Below are 22686 nucleotides of genomic sequence, written 5' to 3' on the forward strand. Positions count from 1 at the left end.
GTGTGTGAGCAAGTTATGTAAATCAAAACTCATAGGCAGTAAACATTTAGCTTTTAGTCCTATTTAGAACATGGGGTTGTGGTGTACTTCGGCCTCTTGTGGCCCAAATGCAAGTTAATAGTCAATTATCAAAAAACACACATATATATATCTATATATATATATATTTCAGGGAACACTGACCTGGGGGCAAACTAGCAGCACAGAGCAGTACTTGGTGCCTGGGCAGAAGGGCAGGTAGTGGATGTTCAGAGTGTCTTTCTGGCCTGGTTTCAGACAAACGCTCCTCACTGCACTCAGGAACTCAGTGTCTTCACCATCTGGGGCACACACACACACACACACACACACACACACACACACACACACTTATAAAGACCAAAAACCTTGCGGACGTGAATGCAGGTAGTATGCTCACACACAAGCATAAACCGTAACATAGGCTGCGCATGTGTGCATTTGTGTTACTTACTGACATCCGAGCACTTCCCCTCCATCTCCTCCCCGTAGCCCTTGTCCGAATTCATCTTCTTCCTACTGAAAGAGGGAGGAGGACGGGGAGAAAAATAATCATGATCCTTCATTATATATGAATGTCAGACTGCGCAACCTGAGTCAGATGGCACCATAGATGACCTCAGTCGTACTTCAAGTCCTCACAGTCAACTTCATGATGATGATGAGGAGGAGGAACCAAGATGTTTGGCTTTGAAGACGACTCAGGTGGTGAGAGATGCATACTAACCAGGGATTCTTCATGACAAGCCAACCTCGCACGTTACCTCGCTTTACGTTTGATCTGATTTAATGTGTAATTCAGCTTTTACGTGTAGCTCGCTTGGAAGACGGAGCATGGTACCGTGTTCTTGTTTTTATAAAAGTGAATTACTATAAATAGTGTTTTTCACAGTGGAATATTCGACTAAATTTTGTGTGTTCTTGTGTTGCATTTGGACAACTTTGACAGTTTACTATTTTTGTTTTCCATAATAAAAAAAAGCAAATCTAGGAATTGTTTCCATATTCATCTAGAACAAAAATCTCCAGTAGAATTACAGGTGTTCATATACTGAGCTTTCTTTGCCAGTATAAGAACCCGCTCTCTATAAACTGCTGGAAATTGTTTTGCAGCAGGGCTAAGAAATTTGGGTAATATCTGTTCAAAATGATCTATTTCTTTCAAGCACCCTTAAATAACTAGTTTGACATTTTGGCAAATTCACTCATCAATAGCATCTGTCCGTTACATATGAAGCTACGACCAGTTGTAGTTAGTTAAGCTTAGCATAAAGACTGTAAATGGGGAAAACAGTTAATCTGGCCCTGTCTTAACGTAGCATCATCACCTCTAAAGCGTTTTAACTAACATGTAATATCTTGTTTGTTTATTGCGTACTAATAAAGAAATGTAAAAACCTAAAGTTGTGGTTTGGGTGCTGGTGAGGTAAAGTTGACACAAAATTCTTGAGAATGGACTAGATCCTCTCTATCTAGTAACAGTGTGTGTAGTATACAGTATGTGTGTTTGTGTGTATCAGCGCTGTGAATAGTGCATGTGTTACTTGGCTTCGGAGGAGGCCTGTTGAACGATGCCGTCTCCTTTCTTTTCGGGCTCCAGTGGGTTGAACTGAGACTCCTCCAGCATAACCCTAAACACACAAGCACAAACAGCAGAGAAGGTTGAATCCAGCAATACAACACACACAAAAAAACATTCAGTATTGAGAGTTTGCCTCTGAAAAGCCACATTGCGGTCTCATTTTTTAAAGCTATTTAATTTTTCATTTTATAAAACTCCATTGTACTAAATATTACGGACAGTTAATATATCTAAAAACCTGTGCACATATAACCTATCTGGATTTCTTCTAGTTTTTTGGGGATATTTGGGTTCAAACTGCAAACACGCATGGACACATGAACATGGACACAGACTCCTACCTGAACGTAGCTTCTTTGTTGAAGGGGTTAATTATGGGCACTTGGATCACTTTCAGCTGGTAGCATGGAGACCTGCACTTGACAGTGTTCTAAGGAGAAACAGCAGGAAGGACACTGTCATCTACTTATCATCAGTCTACAGTAGAAGCCTCTATGACAGCCAGCCTTCAGTAACACAATGCATCTAAACTACCAATTTGTTTGGCAGACGATTAGTGAGCTAATCAACAAATCAGTCAGTGAGGCTTGAAGCCAACAATGTCGGTCCAACCCCTTCAATCCGTTATACTCACTGTGGGTGTGATGTGACTGACGTGGGTCTTCAGATTGAAGGTGAGAGTGGTGCCGCACAGGCCGAAAGGAGAACTGGGGATGAGCAGGAGGGCCGCCTCCCCGGGCTGCATGACGGAGCAGCTGTACTGGACGCTCAGTTCGGTGCTCGCCCTGTGAAAACCGCCAATAACAGATAATATTATCATTTTCTGTACGAGAAACCAGAATCCCCTCGTACAACCCTTCCATTTTCAGGTTATGACAGTAATGAATCAGCAGAATTTGAATACTTCTGCATAATGGCATTGTAGTTAAAGAGGGTGTTTCTGAGAGTTAAGCTAGTGATTCAAAATGGGACTATTTTTATGAAGGATCCTTACTTTAGAGCAAAACTGGTACATTTTAATGAGCTACAGTCTCGAGGCAGAACCAATTTTACTCAACTTGGATGAGGAGGGTTTTCCCTTTGCAGGGCACAGGTCTGCCCAAGATTAAGAGTTATTTTGGAATCTACAGATGCAAAGACAGCACTTCTTTGCTAACGATGCCAGCTTTAGTTAAGTATGTATTGTTGATGCACACTACATAGGAATGTACCAATGTTTCATAAATACAAGTTCATTGCACAAGATACTTTTTTTTTCAAGAGCAAAAAATATTCCTGACCACTTTCTTTGCAGAAAGTCACAATTTGTTAGATTAAAATGGAGGACATTTTTGTTTTATAAAAACAGGGTATCTCCATACTGTTTGAAATCAAATGTCAATGCATTTTAAGACAATTCTAAGACCTCATCAATAATCTGTAGTCTGTCTATTATTTGTTTCCTACACTCAGGTTTAATCGTTATTACATTATTGTTGTTCTAATTGGTCCCACAAATAAATATCTGTTTGCTATATACATCTGTAGAGGAGGGTGTCAGTGTTCATATTGACATATTGATATCCCTGGAAAGTTTGAGTCACGTTGAATAAGTGAGTTATGATGAGAAGAAGGAGCGTGATTTTTGACACAAATGCATTTTGCAATAAAATAGAAATGGTGTCTTTACACAATCCTCTGTGATCTCAGATACTGTACAAACAAATCATTCTTTCTTGAAGGTTTTGTACAAATTTCTCCAGTAAAAGGTGTATGGTGATTTGTATTTTCTTGGAAAAAAAAAAAAACATACTTTGGAGGAATAGTGACAGTTGATCCACCGGGGAGGGAGAAGAGATGGGCATCCTCTCCTAAAAGATGAACCTGGTATTTGATTGGCTTAAAGGACGGGCTCTTCAGACGCACCTGCAGCACAAACAAACACAGAAACACGTGGAAATAACCACGTTTGTACATACAGACACAGGAGAGCACAGACACAAACACACAGACAAACGCCTCTGCCAGAAAACAATACAACAATGAAATCCATTTCTATAAATCTATTTTTGTCAGGCTTGTAATGTGGATTAACCTGACATTGTGGATCATTACCCAAATGTATATTTGTTTGTAATTCCATTCGTGTGTGGAGGGGTTTTTCTATAATCCTATTAATATATATGTGTGTCTATAATCCTGTTAACGTGTGTCACTATCTGTCTGGGAGTTTATTATCCAAGCCATTTCCAGTCTTGCAGTGCTCAGTTGATTTACAAGGTATGTAGTTATATTTTTATTTAAGGTGTCTTCCAAGATTAAAGTTGTGGCTGTATGTGTGTGTGTTACCTGTTTGCTGAAAGTGCTGTGCAGGTCTCCTGATAGAGTGATAGCGTGCAGTGGCAGGTACTGTGGCAGCCGCTCATACAGGTGAACGCACAGAATTAACATCTGCACTGGATTGGGGTCCGACAAGTCTGTGGGCTGAACACAGCACACACACTTAAGACACAGGGACACACAGGGACAAAGGAAGTGCTGCCTAATCTCTGTCATCATGATATATTAGACAACTCCAGTTATGCTTAATAGGTTATTAATTAAGGCAATTATAGAGGTCATAAGCTAATATTTCTTTCTCACTTAAAGTGTTTAAAACATGTAATAAATATATCTTAAAGGGTTTAGTTTCTGTAAATTCACTATAAAATATCTAATTACAACAGTATTTCCCACCAATAATCTAGACTTTGACACATGTAGAGATGAAATTTGCTGAACTCCCCCTTAGTTTTGTTTGTTGCAGCGCTGTGCTGTAATCATGTCATCATGGGTTATATAGTGTAAGTCATGTACTTTTTCATTCATCATTTGATCAAGTGCCAAAAGATCATGTAGAAGATGCATCACGATATTAAACAACTTTGAAGTATCAAATGCCTTGACACTAGTTGTCTTAAATTGTTTGTATAGTGATAGTGATCATCATCAGTTGCAGCTGAAGACATTGTGTTTGAGTTCAGACTGATTTAGACTGAAAATAAGCCTGATTTACTAAAGTAAGCCTGGTTTTCACTGGTGATCTTGCCATGAGAAACATCTGGCATTTACCTGTACGTCTAGGTTGAGACAAAGTGCGGTTAAGGCCTGGGTCACTATAATGTTGTTGTGGAGATTCTGTTCTAGGCTGCTGGTTGTGGAGTACATCCTCTGGAAGTGGCTGCAGATCTAAATAGGAACACGGCAGGTTAAAGGGAATTAAAAACTTTATCTGTAACTCCACATGTTTCATTCGAATCTCTACTTTCTCTGCCACTTGGCTGATTGTTACCCATCACTCAGGATAAAAAAAAAAAAAAACCCACTAAAATACAGCATGAGTTGTTCTCTCTCTCTCTCCTCCTCTCACACACACACACACACACACACACACACACACACACACACACACACACACACACACACACACACACACACACACACACACACACACACACACACACACACACACACACAACACATGGTGATGAGCGTGATAAGAGGCTTCCCTAATTTTATTCAGGATTAATTGCGTCCTCACCACTTCAATCACAGTGCCACTTTAAGACATTAACCACTATCCCTCATTGACTCACACACTGAAGGGGGTCAGCACAAAATGAACAGACACACACATACACTGACCAGGTAAGGGCAGTAGGCAGCAAGCAGAGCAGCGAGCACCAGTCCATCTGTCAGGTCCAGGTCAAAATTCACTATCCAGCGTGCTGATGGGACACCGCCTGTGAAACATTACCATGCAAAAATGACCTGTTAATCAGTGATACATGTTGAGGTGTTAAAATCTTAAAAATAAATTTGAATCTTAAAAATAAGTTGTTGTGTGTCCTACCTCTTCCCCACACAGTCTTCCTCATTCTCTGGTAATGCACGTTGAGCCACAAGAGCAACCGGAGCTCGCAGGATGAATAGATGTTACTGGCCCGTGGCTGTGAGCCGACGGGGAGGATTCCATCTAGGTTGTCATTTTTCAGATTGGCGTTGTTCAAACCGCTCTCTGACACGCGACATAACACCAGCACCTGAGCCAACGCAGATCGATATTTAATACTTGCGTGAATCAGGATAAGACTGACATTCTTCAGCACTACTCTACTTTACAGTAAGCCCTTGATTTAACATTTATTTGACCGACAATAATCAATCAATCAATAATAATTAATTATTTCTTAATACAGAGAAAGCCTATGAAAAGGACAACAATTTTTATTAAAGAGAAACTGAGCTATAGTACACACAAGAATACATATAATCTGAACAAGATGGAGAGCGTATGGAGACAGACAGAAAGAGCCAGAAAGTTTTTTAACCTTGTATATTTGCAGCAGGACGTCAGTCCAGGATCGTTTGCTCAGAGACTCATAGTCAACGCTGCTGTAGTCCAGACTAGGTTCTTCCTCATTTGCCTGAGAGAAACACACGTATGTATTTATATGGCACAAGAAGCTCTAAATAGTTTGTTTGTGAGTGAAAGAGAGAGACCATCAGTGAGAGGAGAGGTTTGTTTTAAGTTATCAAAGAGGCATTACTAAAGCAATTGTTTTCCGGCTCCCAAAATAGATTTAGAGGACATGCACTTTTATTCATATGGTCTAGGACCAAATTGTTGTGTGTGAATGTGTATCTGTACCTGCAGGAGGGAGCACCAGTGTTTGAACTCCTGCATGTCGAGCAGGTACTCTGGTCTGATATGACCAAGGCAGGCTCCCTGCACCCTGAACACAGAATAATAATGAACAAAAACAAATCACGGAAGCCCCGAAAGGTCCTTTAAACCCTTTTCAGACATGGAAAATGTAACACTGCTGGCTTCATCTATCTGTTTAAGTAGCGGAATTGCAATCAGCAACATGACACATTTCCCTAATCCAAACTGAAGCCATGTTTTGTGGCATGCATTTAATACATGTTAGGTTTTATCTTGTACTGCTGACGGCATTCAAGCAATACTTATATCATATTGGAAGAGTTACAGAAATGTTTCTAGGTCTGATTCTGCGAGCTTGCTGTTGTGACTTCCATTTAAAAGTGACTCAAACACAAGAACAACATATAAAATTGCGGCCACATGTATGTAGCAAGATGCATATCTGAAAGGATAACAATGTGAACAGCAATGCACCATGGTATTTATCTATGTGAGGCCTACCTGAGAAAAGTGAGCATAGCTTGGTGCTGCTGCAGCAGCCGACTGGTGCGCTGGTCTATATCAGAGGAAAACGTCTGACAGCGAGGAATACCAGGAATCTGTTTGCCAGTCAGGTGGTGAAGCATGTCCACTACAGACCTGGACACAAGAATACAATAGTTATGTCCCGTGCAATCTGGAGTATAGGTCGACCGATGTGGATTTTTAATTTTCAAAAGATATTTTCAGCAAAAGAGGCACTCATTTTGAGTACGGAGCCTCTATGTAAAACGGGGAATGTAAGTCTCCACTTATCGATCAGCCTCTAATCTGGAGCCAGATCAATGCCCACTAGTAGGTGATTAAATCCCCCCAAGAGTATCATTGACTATTTAACTTGACCCATTTTAACTCTCTCAATTATTAATCATGAATAAAAACCAGAGTGGACCGCAATTTAAAAACCGACTTGTTTTATGAAACGGATTATTTGCACATGAGAGCCCCTGTTTGTTCCTGAGATCTCTGTATAAAAGCAGTATTCAGCAGGCAGAACCTGCTTTCAGGTTGCAGACTTTAAATGACCTAGTTTAACTGTGGTTGTTGACTAGATTTAAACATCCAGTTCTATATAATGTTGTCATTTTAGCTACGTCAGTCATTACTTTTCAGCATGAGGATGACTCGTTCGAGACTGCTTCGAAGGGTGTGTACTGAAAATTCAGCACTCGTATACACACCTGGAGTCTTTATTTTGACTGACTCCATAAGTCCGTCCACTGGAATGATGCGTTTGAATTTGCGACACAACTCTGGAGGGAGAGAAGAGGCATCATTATTATAGAAGAAGTCCCTAAAAGTGAAAGTCATCTCACATAAACGAAATGTGGCTCCTGAGCTAAACTGTTTGGGGTCGTACTTTCTGAGCGTGTGTGGCACAGAGATGGGGTGTGGTCCACTCGGCCACCCAAAGAGGCTAAACCACCTCTCCACGGCCTTCAATACATTCTGGTAATATGGTCCTTCCTCTGAGTTTGCTGCGGGGAATTCTGGGGCGCCGAGAATTGCCGGGGTGTCTTTGTTAGGAGAGACATCTGTATTCCTGCTGGCCTGAGCGCTCACGCTGTCACTGTCCGGAAAAGAGTCTGACAAGGGCAGATTCACACACAGTGTTGTACATAAAAACACACTCCTGCTCAGACGTTTGCAAAATAAAAAAATGCACTCAAACAATTATAAATACAATGCAATTACAAAGTAAATTTCATTTTCTGACCTGATGCTGAGTTCTTGGTTGTCGAGCTGTTGTGATCAAACGACGAGGAGGAAGATGAAGTCGGACCAGAGGCGGGACTCGGTGTGTGATGCCGCTGCAGGATCGCCTCAACAGCTGTGGCCCCTAAACGGTATTTACATGTTAACCAGTCAGATGCAAGGAGAGAAATGTTGAATAAATATTCATAGATGCTAACTTAAGTGGGCAGGAATAGGTGTTAGTACTAGGACTGTTTACAGATTGTAACAACAGTCTGTGAAGTAAACAGAAATATACATAGAAACATATATTAAAATCTGTTTTAAGTGACTACTACTATTAGAAACATGTTCCACGTTGAATATTCTAAAATATATTGCTTTTGTGGGCACAAAAAGTAAACAGGATGGTGTTGTCTTCCTGCCACTGCCGTCTTGACAAAGCGCTCTGGGATGCTTTTGCTTTTGAAGATGTTCGTTCATCGCAGTTGTACTGCTGTGTTAAGCCATTTCCATTTTGCAGTAGAGAGCACGGCATTGTTGGGTCTCTGTCTAAAATAGCTGGCGAGCACCCTGACCCTCATTGAGCAGAGGAGGAGGGGCAAACTTTGAATGATGTGTTTACAACGCTACTGAAAAATCCCCCTCAATGCACATTTAAGAAAGGTTCAGCCTTTATGATTTCTCCGTCTTTTGGCTTGTATAAAAATGTCAGGTGCTTGTTATTTATGCTTGGCCCTATGACTCTTTTTTTGCAATCTCTTTCTCAACCACTTCCCTCCGTCTCTCTGCTACGCTTGGGGAAAGTCGCACACATTGATGCACAATACTTCAAGAAGAAGTACAGCAGTTAAGATGTGCTGATCCGAGAAGCAAATCTGACAGAACTGCTGCTAACAGAGGTATTAACGTATGATAAGATGCCTCCAGTCTGTAGGACTTTACATAAAAAACAACAGTTGTGGGTGGTTTAATGTGCTTTGTACGCTGTGGGCTGCACAGCCTTGAGAAGCAAACTTCTTGCGTCCCATAGAAAATTATAACGATGACAAACTTGGCTTTGCTAGTCACTGCTTTTAATTGTGCTGCTGGGACAAGCAAATCTAAAGTTAACTCGAATTGGACGAGCTTGATGATTACACATTTTGGATTTTGCAGCTACTTTGGTGGCATTAGAAATTATTCATGTGGCAAGAATGATTTCCTTTACAGCTTTTCTCACTCACTGCCATTGGACCAATACCCATCAGTTTTGCTAAGCTTTCATGAGGTCTGGTGCTTCAGTCTACCAATGCTCAATAGAAGTACACTGTGTAATGGATGTGTGTTTGTGCCAGTACCAGTCTTGAGAACGATCTGTTGCTCGGAGCGGTGCATGGCCATGTAGGGCCAGACTGTCAACACGCAGTTGTCGGCGATAGCGCACAACTTAACCTTAAACCTGGAGACAGAGATGAAGAGAAAAAAGTCAAGTTAGATTGAATCAACTTTAAATGTATGAGTTTAAAGGATAACGCTGTTGGTATGCTCTGTTTTGGTTAGAAGAAGAGGAATCAGCAAATAAGAAAAACGAAAAATAAATATTAGCGATTAAGATTTACAAGAACCAGTTACTTGTTGTGGAGGTGGTCGGTGAAGGTGATGGTTGAGCAGAGGGACAGAGAGACGGCTGAGCAGAAGGACACGCTGCAGGTTATAGAGGTCCAACCAGCCTCCTGGTTCTGTGTGCTGACTGGATGTCTCTATGGTTGCAGATAAAATGGGACAAGTTCGACAGATCGTGATAGTATTTCTGTTCAAGAACAAGCAGGCGCAAAATTGGGATTTGCTCAAGCTGCTGCAAGATCTTCAAAAACTGACAGGGGAGACATCAGCCTGGACTGTGACTGGAATGTATATAGACATGATGGTACCTGTGTGGATATACTGTATACACCAGAATTCAATTAAGAGGAGTGTTGGAAAAAATGTAGTGATAAATACAGCCGTAATAGAAGCATATAAGTGTTGGTTTTCATCAATACACTCTTAAGAAAGCAACTTCGTGAGTGAAACCAATTACATTTAGAGATTTATGTTAATTTACTCCGTCATTCACGATTGAACAACTTCAAAGGATGCACTGCATTATAAAATATAGGTTGTAAAGGTGTGACTTTTAGGAGGAAACATCCCTGATCCTAAATCACCATTAAAACAAATACATTTGGACTGTGACCTTGTCATAAAAGTGGAAACTGGTCTGAGTACAGGGCCGTACCTGATCCTGGCTTTGGGCGGGGATGTTGTTACCCTCTGGGAAGATGATGGAAACAGGCTGTATCTTTGCCCCATCCTCCAGTTCAACCTCGTCCATTTCAGCTGATACTGTGGTTCCACTGCATAGTTGGACATACAGTGGATATGTAGAGGACGAACATCTTCAATAAATACAACATATATGTGTGTGTGTGTGTGTGTGTGTGTGTGTGTGTGTGTGTGTGTGTGTGTGTGTGTGTGTGTGTGTGTGTATAAACAAACCGAGGATATCCAATAGCCAGCAGGGTGAGTGTGGCAGTTGCGATGCCTTCCAGGGGTACTGGTGTGAGGAGGATTTGAGGGGGGCGGATGGTGATACGGGGAGGCTGGATGGTAATAGTGATGGACAGCTCTCTGTAAGGTTCATGTCCCTCCTCTCCCCCCATCCCCTGCCCTCCCTCGTCTCCCAGGTAAAGAGGGAGAGACAGTTTGGTCACTCTGCCGGACCCTGGGATAAAAAAAAATGTACACACAGGTCAGTCAGGGCAGACAAGAGGTGAATCTATATTTGTGCGTCAAAGCCCACATAACCCTTATGAATGATGATCTTGATTTAATGGTCTAAGCTGCATGAGAACATTATTTTATTAAGTATTATTTTTAATTTATACTTAGTTATGTTTAATTTATCTTAGTTTGCTCCATGTGAAATTCAATTTTTCACATGGATATGGCATAAGCTATGCCATATGTTGTTTATTTTCTAGTTTTACTCCAGTTGTGTGATGAAGGAGAGCGGAAGGCAGCGAAAGATAAATAAAAGAATCATAATTTATTTGTGTGTGTGTTTCAAATCATTTCTCACCTGTAGTGAGAGCTTCAGTGCTGATGCTGACCGTCAAGTAGGCGGACTGACCGGGCCGCAGACTGCCTGATGACGGAGAGACCGTACACAGCTCCCCCTCTCCTCTGTACTCTGTTACTGCTACTCTTCCGCAGTCAAACCACCAGCTTACATGTTTCCTGACACCCTTACGCCAAAACACACTCTCCTCACACACCGCTTTCAGCTCCACTGTCTGCAGAGGGAGAGACAGAACGGGACCAAAAGAACAGACAGTAGTATCAGATATTCAGTGGGACGGTTCAAGCTGCAGCACAGGAAGAAGTGAAAATGCCGTCCAGTAAGAGAGTTGAGGGAAAAACTTGAAATAGGGGAAGAATAGAGGGAACAGAGGGAGGCAAGAAAATGATGCTGCAGATGGAGCCTTTTTGATACCTTGGTGTAAGCATCCGAATGTGGTGCCTGGGGTTCAACATGGAACTCTAGGCTCGAGGGGGACATTTCCAGGGGGGCGCACAGCACTAATAAGATTTTACAGTGAGGGAAGGCAAAACATTAGATATAGCCACGTTAACCTAGTGCTACGTTTGACACTTACTCTCTACACATACAATGGAGCAATATTTCATCCATCATTTAAGTTTCATTCCAGCAAAAGACATGTATTATTCCCAATATAGATATCACACACTAACACACAATCTCAAACTCCACGTTTACGACCGCACCTGTGGCCTGGACGCGCTGAGGCTGCTGCATCGCCATGGCGACAGACTGGGGAAGAGGTCTGACGACATTGTTCCTGCCGCTGGCTGACAGCGAGGATGAGGTGGAGCAGGAGGATGGAGTGGAGAGAGGAGACGGAAAAGCAGCGGGCCATCTCACTCCGTTGACCATCAACGGCAGGTCAAAGTCATAGCTGGCAGTCTGTAGGGAGACATTTCCTCGACTGGTCATCTCTACTTCTTTGATATATTAATCTATCACTTTTACAGACAAACATTTTGAAGCTTTAAGCTAAGAGGGAGAAAGATCTGTTATTGTTAAGCCCTGCCCCCCTTAGCTACTGTCGCTGTGCTTGTTAAGCTTTTGGCGTTTTCATTACAATTTTGCTGTTGAGATTTCTTTTTGACGAGGCTGAAGCTAAAATAAAAAGAGTATATTGAGTCAGCACTTGGAGAAATCCAGAGCTTGACAGACCTGCTGTTAACTAAGCTATGATGGGACGGACGCCGTTCGGAGGAGGGGTTTATAGAGCCGACGATTCACGTGTGATAGATGTGCATTTGGGCTTGTTCCTGTCAATCTTCATGATATTGCATCTACTGGTAGAGGTTTGGGCCAGATCTTACCTGGGTGGGGGAGAAGACAATCGAGCAGTCCACAGTCTGGTTTCCTCTGACTTCAACGACACTCACGCCCGGCTCCTTCTCTGCTCGTAAAAATGCAAAGAAAAACAATCACAAGAATAATAGCACACACAGACCAAAATCCAAGACAAACCCTAGACCATGAGCTGTGTATTTTACAGGGTCCCCGCTCTTTTCTAGAGATCCTTTTTACGGGGACATTTCCAGTGATGATCTAGCTTGTGTGACACTAATAATCGTCATACACTAATATTTTCCTCTCTGTGGAAGTCTGATTTAAAACATTTGAATGTTTATATGATCCTGAAAATGACTTAGCCCTTTCAGATGGCAATGCTATCTGTTTTGGGGAGCTCTAATAGGTAGCCTAGGTTTCATTCACAGCTAAAGGAAAATAGGAGGATGTTGAAAAAATGTTTCAGGAAATTTTACTTTTTCTCTGATTTTCTAACTGGTTTCCAGGTTTTCCAGGATGCTTAGGAGCCTTGATTTAAATTCCTTAAATAACTTTTATTTCCCATATTCCAATCTTCAATTCTAGTCACAGCCCAAACAGACAGTAATACAATTACACTACATCCTAATTTGTTTCTTCTCAGGACTGTTACCCACCTATCACCATACAGTACAACTGTGAGATTTGCTGCATTGCGTTCAAATATGGACGCGCCGGGTGCTGAGGGAGGCGCAAAGAGAAGTCTGTGTATTCTGCCAGGTCGAAGGTAACCCGGGCTGCGGCTGACGAGTGGTTTGTCAGCACGAAAGGTATCGCTCGCCGAAAGCCAGCGTGGACCCCATTAAACTGGAAATGGGCCTGAAAAGAGGGAGGGAGAAATAAACGCAAGTAGATAAGAGAGAAATACTCATCTGGAAGGTGGATATCTCAAAACCAGGACATACTGCATTTATTATAAGGCCTTGGATTGTGTGTGCAATCAGTATGATGAGCAAACTGCTCGTTTTATTGATTGTAATTGTGACATGGAGAATAATACGGATTAATTCATTTGACTTTAATAAAGGTAAATGCAATCGTGGCTGTACCTGGACCGTGGTCGTGCCTCTTGCTGTGACCTGGCTGACACCCACTGCTACTTCGATTATTATTATTAGTTACATTACTATTACTATTCCCTATATCATTATTATAATTCTACTATAGTCATTGCTGCTGTTATTATAAGTAGTCTTAATTTTTTCCTTTGTTACTCTGCTTACTACTCTTATTATATGAATCAATTATGTCATATACATTGAATGTGTTGTAACCCTGTTATGTTGTTCATTCGGATTCAGAAAAATCACAAGTCAGAGAGCTGTAACAGTTCTACTTGTAGAGCTGCAATACCCAGAAATACATTTCACTGACAAAAACACAGGCCCTTTCACAGGCCCTTTCTCAAGTGACAGCAAAGTTGATCTTCCCATTATTTGTACCTTCAACGTTTTAGCTGAAAAAACATTTTTTTATGTTTTACATTTTGAAAAACTCACCACACTGATGTCCACATTTGGAGGCTCCACTGATCCGCCCACTCTGAGCTCCATGGACTTCATGTTCCTCAGAGCTATCTGTGACACACACACACATCCTCTGTTTATTGCTTAGACACACATAGATAAATCGTCATAATAAGACAATGACAAGCCCTCTCTCCTCTCCCTCTCCTTGTCTTTCTACCTCTCACTCACCTCCACTCTGGTGTCAAATTTGATGGCAGATTCTGGACTGAAGTGGATCTTGAGTGTGGCCTGCCCCCCACTTGGCACCACGCCCTCAGGTGGACTCACCACCATGCCTGGCAGAGGATACACATCTAGCACCTGCAACACCAAAAAAACAGAGATAAGTGAGAGAGAGTATCTGTGCAGGACAAGTATGTGTGTGTGTGTGTGTGTGTGTGTGTGTGTGTGTGTGTGTGTGTGTGTGTGTGTGTGTGTGTGTGTGTGTGTGTGTGTGTGTGTGTGTGTGTGTGTGTGTAGTCACCTGATAGTAGGCGTGGTTCTTCCCAGTGTTGTGTAAGACTGCAGTTCTGATAGTGGGCATGTTGAGAGGCACTGATCCAAACGTGACCTTTTTCTCTGCCAGCTGGACACTGGTGACCCCAACCTGAGAGTACCAAGAAGAAAATGGAAAAATGAATCGTTCTGCAGTATTCGATCCGTTGTGTTGTAATTGACATGTGTAGTTTCACCCACTCTCCCTTATCCTGCCTCGTCTAATTCTACTCCAGTCTGTGATTTACCACGTTTTACAGAATTGCTTTTGACGGCCCCCAGAGCCCAGAACCTTTAACATGAATTTAAAAAAAAGTTTCAGTTCTAAAATTCTCTCTAATGTATTTGTTTGTCCAACTTTATGAAAATATGAGTCAGCATTTTCCAAGTTCACCAAACCTTAACCTGAAATCACTTGACTTTCCTAGATTTGGAATAGAGGGAAAGCGTAATAGTAGTTGCTGAAAACGAGGCTGGCATGCAGTTGTTTTATGACCCAAATCCCACATACACCCCCCACTCATACTCTACTTTGTATTAACAACTTTTGCTTTGACCAGTAATCTTTCCTATTATAGGGCCAGACCTTAGCGACACAGTGCAGGCGTTGTGTGTTGCCCTCGTGGACACAGAGGTCAAAGTCTCCTTCAGAAGGGGAGGTGAAGGAGGGATGCCACACTACCTCGCAGTCCAGTTCCCTGTATGGCTCCACTGTACCTGGAGAGGGAGGGGGGACATTTGTTGCATAAGCCCTAATTCAAATAGACAAATCTAAAATTACAAAGGCTTAGTAACAATAAAGCTCCTGAAAGAGAAACCCAACACGGAGGGAGTAGATGCTAAGTGACATTGCTGATATTAAGGCTTTGTAAATGCTAACCCGAGTACTCCGACCCTGGGACACTAAAATCAAGCTGCACTTTTAGCACCTGTAGCTGGTCGAATGGAGAAAAGGATGCCACTCTCTGTGACTACCGGCCTCCATGTGAATTCTGCGGCGTGGTTACGCTGGTTCCGAAGGGTGACGGAGCTCCTGTATCCCGATTGGGCAAGCCACGTGTGGGTGGGGCGGAGCACCAGCAGGTCGGTGGACAGCTCCAGGGCCAAGGGGACGACCTGGGCCTGGACCAGTATCTGACCAGGGTGCTGTCGGTTCACGGAGAAGGATACAGGTCTGGGGGAAAAAGTGTGTTTATAGTGCACTAGAACTGCAATAATTGATTTATGTGGAATAAAAATGTGTTTGAGCTGCTTCCTCCACCAACCTGTAGAAGCGACCCAGTTTGCTGCTCTGAAATGTCAGCGGCAGGGTGTTGAGGGAGTGGGGTGGCAGGACGTGGGAGAGGGGTGAGGAGCCCTGTAGCTCAGGGCAGTCCACCTCCAGCTGCACCCAGACAAACACTGACAGATGATTGATCAGCTCCAGCTTCTGAACACACACTGACTGCACACACACCTCGCCAAAATCCACCAACAATGGACCTGATGAAGCAATAGAGAAAATATATTTACCCTTTCCAATATTAAAAACAATTCCTCTTCACTTTGGTTTTTATTAAAAACTGCCTATCAAGAAGAACACAGTTATTATACCGATTCTACACACACTGATATTAGAATAGAAACCATGACTGTAGCACTTCTGAATTGAATCTTTAACCTATTACGACTTGGTAGAGTTCCTGAGCTGTCAGAGTCCTGTTGCAGTCTGCCACCTCCTGGCTGCTAGAGGGAACTGCACTCATTACCTGTAGAGAATGCAAGAGGTTGAGAGCTAAAAAAAGAGTTTTGCATTGAAATTCCACTCTGTGTAATAGTTAACTGATGTGTTTTTTGACCACATTTGATCTGACCTGACTGTTTACCTGCCGGTTGATGGATGTCATTTCTTTTGAGCAGCTACGTCTGTCTGCTTGAGAAGCATAGCTGTAGTTCGGCTCGGTCTCTGAGATCTTACTGCTCTCCAGGTCACTGATGTGGAGTGTAGGTGGAACGAGCCCGTGAGAAGGAACAATCCCGATATCCACGTCGTCCTCCACTTTTTCCTGCTGTCTAACAACCAAAAACAAAGATACAACGGCACTGTTTACTGTCCAACTATATGAAAGAAAAACTTGAGATGGGCCTTAAGGTGAGCAATCTGAAAATTCATTAGACAGCCTACCTCTCATTGATATTCTGCAGGCGTGTTCTTCTGAGCTGTTTGATGAAATCTGAGTAAATCTGTCGATGATGGCGTCTCTGCTCCTCCTCTTCCTCAGAGAAAGCATAGTTGGTGTCCACGTAGCGATAGCGGCGTACACCGGTGAAGATGGTCCTGAACAAGATAAGGGGAGGAATCATTCGTTAACTGTTTAATTTTGAAACTGGGTTCATTTTAGCAACAATAAAATGACGCGCATTTGAAATCTAGGAAAAGAACCCACAGGGAAAACATTTAAAGATATCCTTCTTTTAAAAGAAGGTAAAAAATATTTGATTTATAAGTGTTTTTTTAACAAAAAATACATACTTCAAATGAAATGTTTTTTTTTCTTTTGGGACATTTTAAGTTGCTTTCTTTGATTGTTTAAAACACATGTCTGTTGACGATATGGAGAGAGTTTGCTTCTTTAACCTCTACCTGTACTGTCTGTGTGCGGAGGCAGGCCTGATGCTCGTGGCTCGGTCATTAGGGAAAGCCAGGAATTCCTCCCCCTTCGTCTTCCGACTCTTCCGCCTGCGATGCTCGTGGAGTCTTGTTTGGTTGGCGCCGAGGACGGCGGCAGGCACCATCACACGGCAGCGAGAAAGGTCGCTGGAACGAACGTGAGGCAGGGATCCAGTGGGATTGGTCACTGCTGGAGTGATTCCTGTGACACAGATAATTAGAGCAGGACAGATACGTTTATCAAGATCATCTAAAGTCTGATGATGCTTTATATGGACATGTTTTTCTTATTGTTACAGAATCCCATGAGAAGACAAAAAACAACAATAAATGTATCTACTAACAAATATTGTGTGTTTAACCAAAATTTGATATATCTGCTCCCTCTGTGCTCCATGTTGTCCAAAAACAATTATAATAGATCAATGAGCCACACTGTTGTACTGGGTCACATGTTCTGCTGCCATAAATAGTCACTAGCGCACCAAATGAAAATAGTTCCCCACAAATTCAATATTTTCTCCTGTTTGAGTAACGTTTGCTGAAAACTAGGGCGGTCGGCTGTTTTATGAAATATCTGAGCAGAGTATTAAGGGACAGACTCATTGTTGAATTTGGTCCTTCAGTGGGATTTATCCTTCAATATTCACCAGGATTCAGTTTAGGCACTGGGTGCGTGGTCTCGCTGCGGCACTCAGCAGACAGGTTCAGAGTGATGGTGTGGAAGCAGTGAAGCTCCAGTCCAATAAGCTCTTCAGCGGTGTTGCCAACCCTCTGAACGGTATGACCTAAGACATCAAGCTTCTGACACACCTGGAAGCTCCCTTGCTGCCGCGCAGTGAAAGACAAAACTACATCCTGAGGAATGCAACAGAGAGAAAAAAAGGTCCCACACTGGCTCCTCCGCTTAGATTTATGAATAAATCAAATAAGTGAATCAATCACCACCCTTACCTGGCATTGCCCGGGGGCAATAGTGCCAGTGGAGGGCTTGGTGGTGAAATGTGCTACTTTGCGGAAGCGGAAATTGACGGGAAGTTGAGGGCAGAGGTTCTGCAGCATGCACAGCAGGTCCACGCGTTGACCCGTCACACAGGTTAAGAAATCAAACTTTCCAGAAGGACTAGGCACCAGGGACACAGGCAGTCCAGAGCCTGTCACTGCAAGCTCTGCACTGCTGTTACCTAAAGAGACAAGGAAAAACACTGGTTTAATCAAAATATCAGTTACATATTATAATTATGTATTTATAACAAATAGCAGCTATCTTTAATCATCAGTTAATTAATCAGTGAATTACGTTAAATGAATTGAATGTCAATACTCTGACCACTTGTGATGGATTCTATTGGATTATAATATGCAATGTGACATCAGAGTGTGTGTGTCCTGAGTACCATCATGGTGAGTGAAGCCATATCTGTTATCCACCGACTCAAACAGCAGGTAGAGACAGTAGTCCTGCCGGCTGGTTGAGTGATTACGCTTCCTTTCTCGACTTGTACTGAAAAAAAACAGTGAGGTACCACGTGGTTAAAAATAAGCCACGCCCCTCGCTTCTGTCTGTCTGTCTATCTGTCTATAACACAAGTATATTGACATTTCTAAGTAGCAGTAGAATTGTTCATTGGGTATGTTACACTCTTTAGCATTAAATACAAACAAATATATTTTCTATTTTCAGGCACAATTTACTTCTTGCTCATGGGGCTGAAGCACACCGCCACAGTGGTTGTGTCATACGGTCCCAGTCGACCCTGTTTGGGGACGCACGCCAAGACCTGAGAGACGTCATGGGTGGCTGGGCTGCACCTCTCCACTCCCTCCAGCAGAACAGCGTCTGCGCTCTTCTGAAGATCTACTCCCTACACAGCAATCACAGTCACGGCCTTGTTATTTTCTCAGTTCATCACAACTGGCCTCCAAACCAAACTAAAAACCTAGCCTTCTTTCCAAACCAAAAGCTTTACCAGCTATTTGTTTTGCTCTCTATAACCCTGTCTGTATCTGTACATAAGCATTTCCTTGTTTAAACACGACGATGCCTATCTGCATAGATGCTCTGCAGATAGGCCGTTACACCTACTTTCCCTAAGGGGCTTCACTCACCGCCTCGGTCCCAGCAGCAGTATCCTGGAGCAGGCAAACCCAGTCACATGCCCGGGGGGCATTGTTTCTCAGAACCACGTTCTCCACGCAGGACGTCCCAAAGTATACAGGTCCAAACCACAGACAGGACAGTGGAGCCCCCTGTGAAATAGCACAGAGTTATGTTATGGGGGGCAAGCAAGCCACGCATTTGTAGCATTTATTCACCGACAAATAGCCTAAACTGTACATACACTGCACTGCTGCAATCACATCTATAATGTTACCTCCGATGTTACACTACACACAACCTGACAGTACAGAACAAAGATGGTAGACGGGTGGTGGAAGCAGACTGGCAGTTGAATAAAATGATGTTGCGATTAACTGCTTTTGTAGTTTGAAGAAGACTTAACCCAAAAAACTCAAACAAACAGTTGCCATATTTTCCAGCTCATCTGCCCATCAGACCATAGAGACTTATCTCTGGTGGCACGTGGCACACACTATAAGCACCACATCAATACAGCATCATAGAAAGTGTATTTATGACTATTGAAAATCGCACTGTTTGGAGTTCTAAATACTCTGGTGTACAGTAATACCATCCAAGCCTTAGTACTCTATGAATTCCACTTGGACCACTGAAATACCTGTAGGTCAAAGACCTCAAGGCGCTGGTCCACCACCTCAGCCTTTATACTGAGAACCACAGCCGAGCGATTCTGGAGTTTCAACCTGGGATAAAAGGAGAAAAAAAGTAAAATCCTAAAATATGTGACTGAGCATTGAGTGTCCAATCCCTTCAATATGTGCTATCTGTGTTCAGAGTTATCTTGGACTATTGTTGTAAAGTCTTTCTTACAGAGCCTTCTCATCAATCTGCCTGGGTCTGTCTGTGCACAGTTCCACCTTCAGCCACTGGGTGGCGCCCGCTGCTACGACTCCACTGCAGGGTGAGATTGAAACTGAGGGGTCTCCATTGTACTGCACCTGGAACACACCTTAGATGCACAGGCACACAAATAAACAAGTATTAATATGGAGAGAATTTAGTAAATAGTCCCTAGTGCAGAATAGGTTTATCACTGGTAATGATAAATGATAAAAAAGCTCACAGCCTTTAAGATAATATCAAAACCAGTTTCCATTAACAGCACATGAGTTGCAAATAGTAATAACAATCTACCCCATGGAGGATTAAACTGTGCCTGAATAATACACACTTTACTCTACCTGTTCTACTTTATAAGAAAAGCTGGTTTGGTTTAACAAGTTTAGTATAAGGCAATGTTGTTTAAAAGTGTTCCATGATGTATTTCTCATGCAGTCCAACATGTATTCGCTGTCAGACATGATGTCTTCATAAGGGAACAGAAGTATATATATATATTATTGCATCACTATTAATACTATGTTTAAATAATGTTGAATATTCGTGTTTTAAATGAGGAAGGGGGAGGTCGCAGCCTCAGATCAGTAGCTTCAATCAGAGCAGTCGTATATATAGTCTTTTTTAATTTCCTGAATCTACTGTAAGAGCCTCTGACTGATATAGAATCTGTACTAATTCAAAACTCAACCTTTTTTTATTATTATTTACTGTTTACAAAGAAAGCCACAAAAAAACTTGGTTGGGCATAAAACGGTTATTCCACCATTTTCTCAAATTTCTTGATTTAAAAGATTTCAACCACTTTAATATCATTAAATTAATTAAGTATTCTGATTGAACCAAAGGAGGTAACTACATTGTCAGTAAAAAGGTTTTTTGAAGATATCTGTCATTTACAGTCTTTGATTGAGAAAATTAATATGTCACAACCCCCTGAGCAACTTAAGATTCAGTATCTCCAGGCCAAGACAGACAATTTACCTGGTGCTGATCCCTGATTGGTTATATGGTGATGTTTGCTGATCACCTGACTGCTTGCTGCAATGCACCCAAAGTCAAGTACTGAGTCCGTTAGTAAGGAACAAGCCCTGGGGAACCTAGAGGAACATATAGAGAATGTTGTGTAGATTGTATGCGTGGACATCAACAGACATCACAGTTTTTCCTGTTACTTAATATCTTTAATATATATATATATATCAGATGCTTCTAACATATGTGTAGTTGGCTTACCCCAGCAGAGGGACTTTGAGGGTCTCCACATCATCTATATGAATCAGAAGGCAGTCTCTGACCTCGACCTCTTTCTCTGGAGTAAACTCAAGCATGCCGCTCACAGAGAGACCAGAAGCCACCACCTTGGCTGCGCTGGATGCCATGATCTTGAACAACTGTACGACAAAAGACATAGAAAAGAAGGAAAGGGTGGGGGAAAAGCATCAAACATATGTTTTGAAAGAAGCAGTTCTGTGGTACCATTTGATTAAAATAGCAAACATTTAGAGACATTTAATGATAAACATATGCAGACAGACAGACAGACAGACAGACAGACAGACAGACAGACAGATAAACAGATAGACAGACAGACAGACAGACAGACAGACAGACAGACAGATAAACAGACAGACAGACAGATAAACAGTCAGACAGACAGACACACAGACAGACAGACAGACAGATAAACAGACAAGACACACAGACAGACAGACAGACACACACAGACAGACACACAGACAGACAGATAAACAGACAGACAGACAGATAAACAGACAGACAGACAGATAAACAGACAGACAGACAGACAGACAGACAGACACACAGACAGACAGACAGACAGACAGATAAACAGACAGACACACAGACAGACATACAGACAGACAGACAGACATACAGACACACAGACAGACAGACAGATAAACAGACAGACAGACAGACAGATAAACAGACAGACAGACAGACAGACAGACAGACAGATAAACAGACAGACAGATAAACAGACAGACACACAGACACACAGACAGACAGACAGACAGACAGACAGACAGATAAACAGACAGACAGATAAACAGACAGACACACAGACAGACACTATTCATCCTTTAACTCTTTAGCCCCTCAGGTAACCCCTCACCTTTAACTCTTTAACCTCTCAGGTAACCCCTCACCTTTAACTCTTTAACCTCTCAGGTAACCCCTCACCTTTAACTCTTTAACCTCTCAGGTAACCCCTCACCTTTAACTCTTTAGCCTCTCAGGTAACCCCTCACCTTTAACTCTTTAACCCCTCAGGTGACCCCTCACCTTTAACTCTTTAACCTCTCAGGTAACCCCTCACCTTTAACTCTTTAACCCCTCAGGTGACCCCTCACCTTTAACTCTTTAACCCCTCAGGTAACCCCTCACCTTTAACTCTTTAACCCCTCAGGTAACCTCACCTTTAACGCAGGCCTTTCTATCAGGACGGTCTTCGACGTCTTCCCGACGTTCGTCACGGTGACGGTCGTCCTGTAAACACGTCCGACTTTCACGTCGTTGAACTGGACAACCGGCGGGTCAACACGAACACACCCTCCATCCAT

At 42.4% G+C, this 22686-nt stretch overlaps 1 protein-coding gene across 1 annotated transcript; it reads right to left on the reverse strand.

Moving 5' to 3' along the window:
- Positions 1 to 1558: 1558 nt before the first annotated feature.
- Positions 1559 to 22686, reverse strand: LOC129111745 (cilia- and flagella-associated protein 47-like). The gene is made up of 43 exons (XM_054623827.1): positions 22543 to 22686; positions 21338 to 21495; positions 21086 to 21201; positions 20075 to 20213; positions 19863 to 19947; positions 19231 to 19371; positions 18817 to 18986; positions 18519 to 18625; positions 18076 to 18305; positions 17772 to 17979; positions 17095 to 17323; positions 16636 to 16788; positions 16337 to 16523; positions 16132 to 16219; positions 15737 to 15953; positions 15401 to 15645; positions 15058 to 15188; positions 14461 to 14583; positions 14166 to 14297; positions 13968 to 14045; positions 13149 to 13287; positions 12456 to 12550; positions 11832 to 12030; positions 11539 to 11624; positions 11125 to 11338; positions 10542 to 10767; positions 10282 to 10399; positions 9636 to 9763; positions 9362 to 9462; positions 8044 to 8166; positions 7687 to 7912; positions 7508 to 7579; positions 6789 to 6926; positions 6270 to 6354; positions 5950 to 6045; positions 5472 to 5661; positions 5264 to 5361; positions 4691 to 4807; positions 3929 to 4063; positions 3393 to 3505; positions 2235 to 2385; positions 1942 to 2030; positions 1559 to 1649 (listed from the first exon to the last, which is right to left on the reverse strand). The coding sequence occupies exons 1-43, from the start codon at positions 22684 to 22686 to the stop codon at positions 1559 to 1561; spliced, it is 6111 nt and encodes a 2036-aa protein (XP_054479802.1).

Source organism: Anoplopoma fimbria, chromosome 22, assembly GCF_027596085.1.
Source record: "Anoplopoma fimbria isolate UVic2021 breed Golden Eagle Sablefish chromosome 22, Afim_UVic_2022, whole genome shotgun sequence".
In the NCBI taxonomy this organism is placed as follows: Eukaryota; Metazoa; Chordata; class Actinopteri; order Perciformes; family Anoplopomatidae; genus Anoplopoma; species Anoplopoma fimbria.

Coding starts and splice junctions, on each gene's coding strand:
- LOC129111745 (XM_054623827.1), bottom strand. CDS start 22,686: ATGGATGGAGGGTGTGTTCGTGTTGACCCGCCGGTTGTCCAGTTCAAC. Junction 16,220..16,336: donor TGACATCCATCAACCGGCAG/GTAAACAGTCAG, acceptor CATTCTCTACAG/GTAATGAGTGCAGTTCCCTC. Junction 7,913..8,043: donor AACCAAGAACTCAGCATCAG/GTCAGAAAATGA, acceptor TGCCCTTGTCAG/ACTCTTTTCCGGACAGTGAC.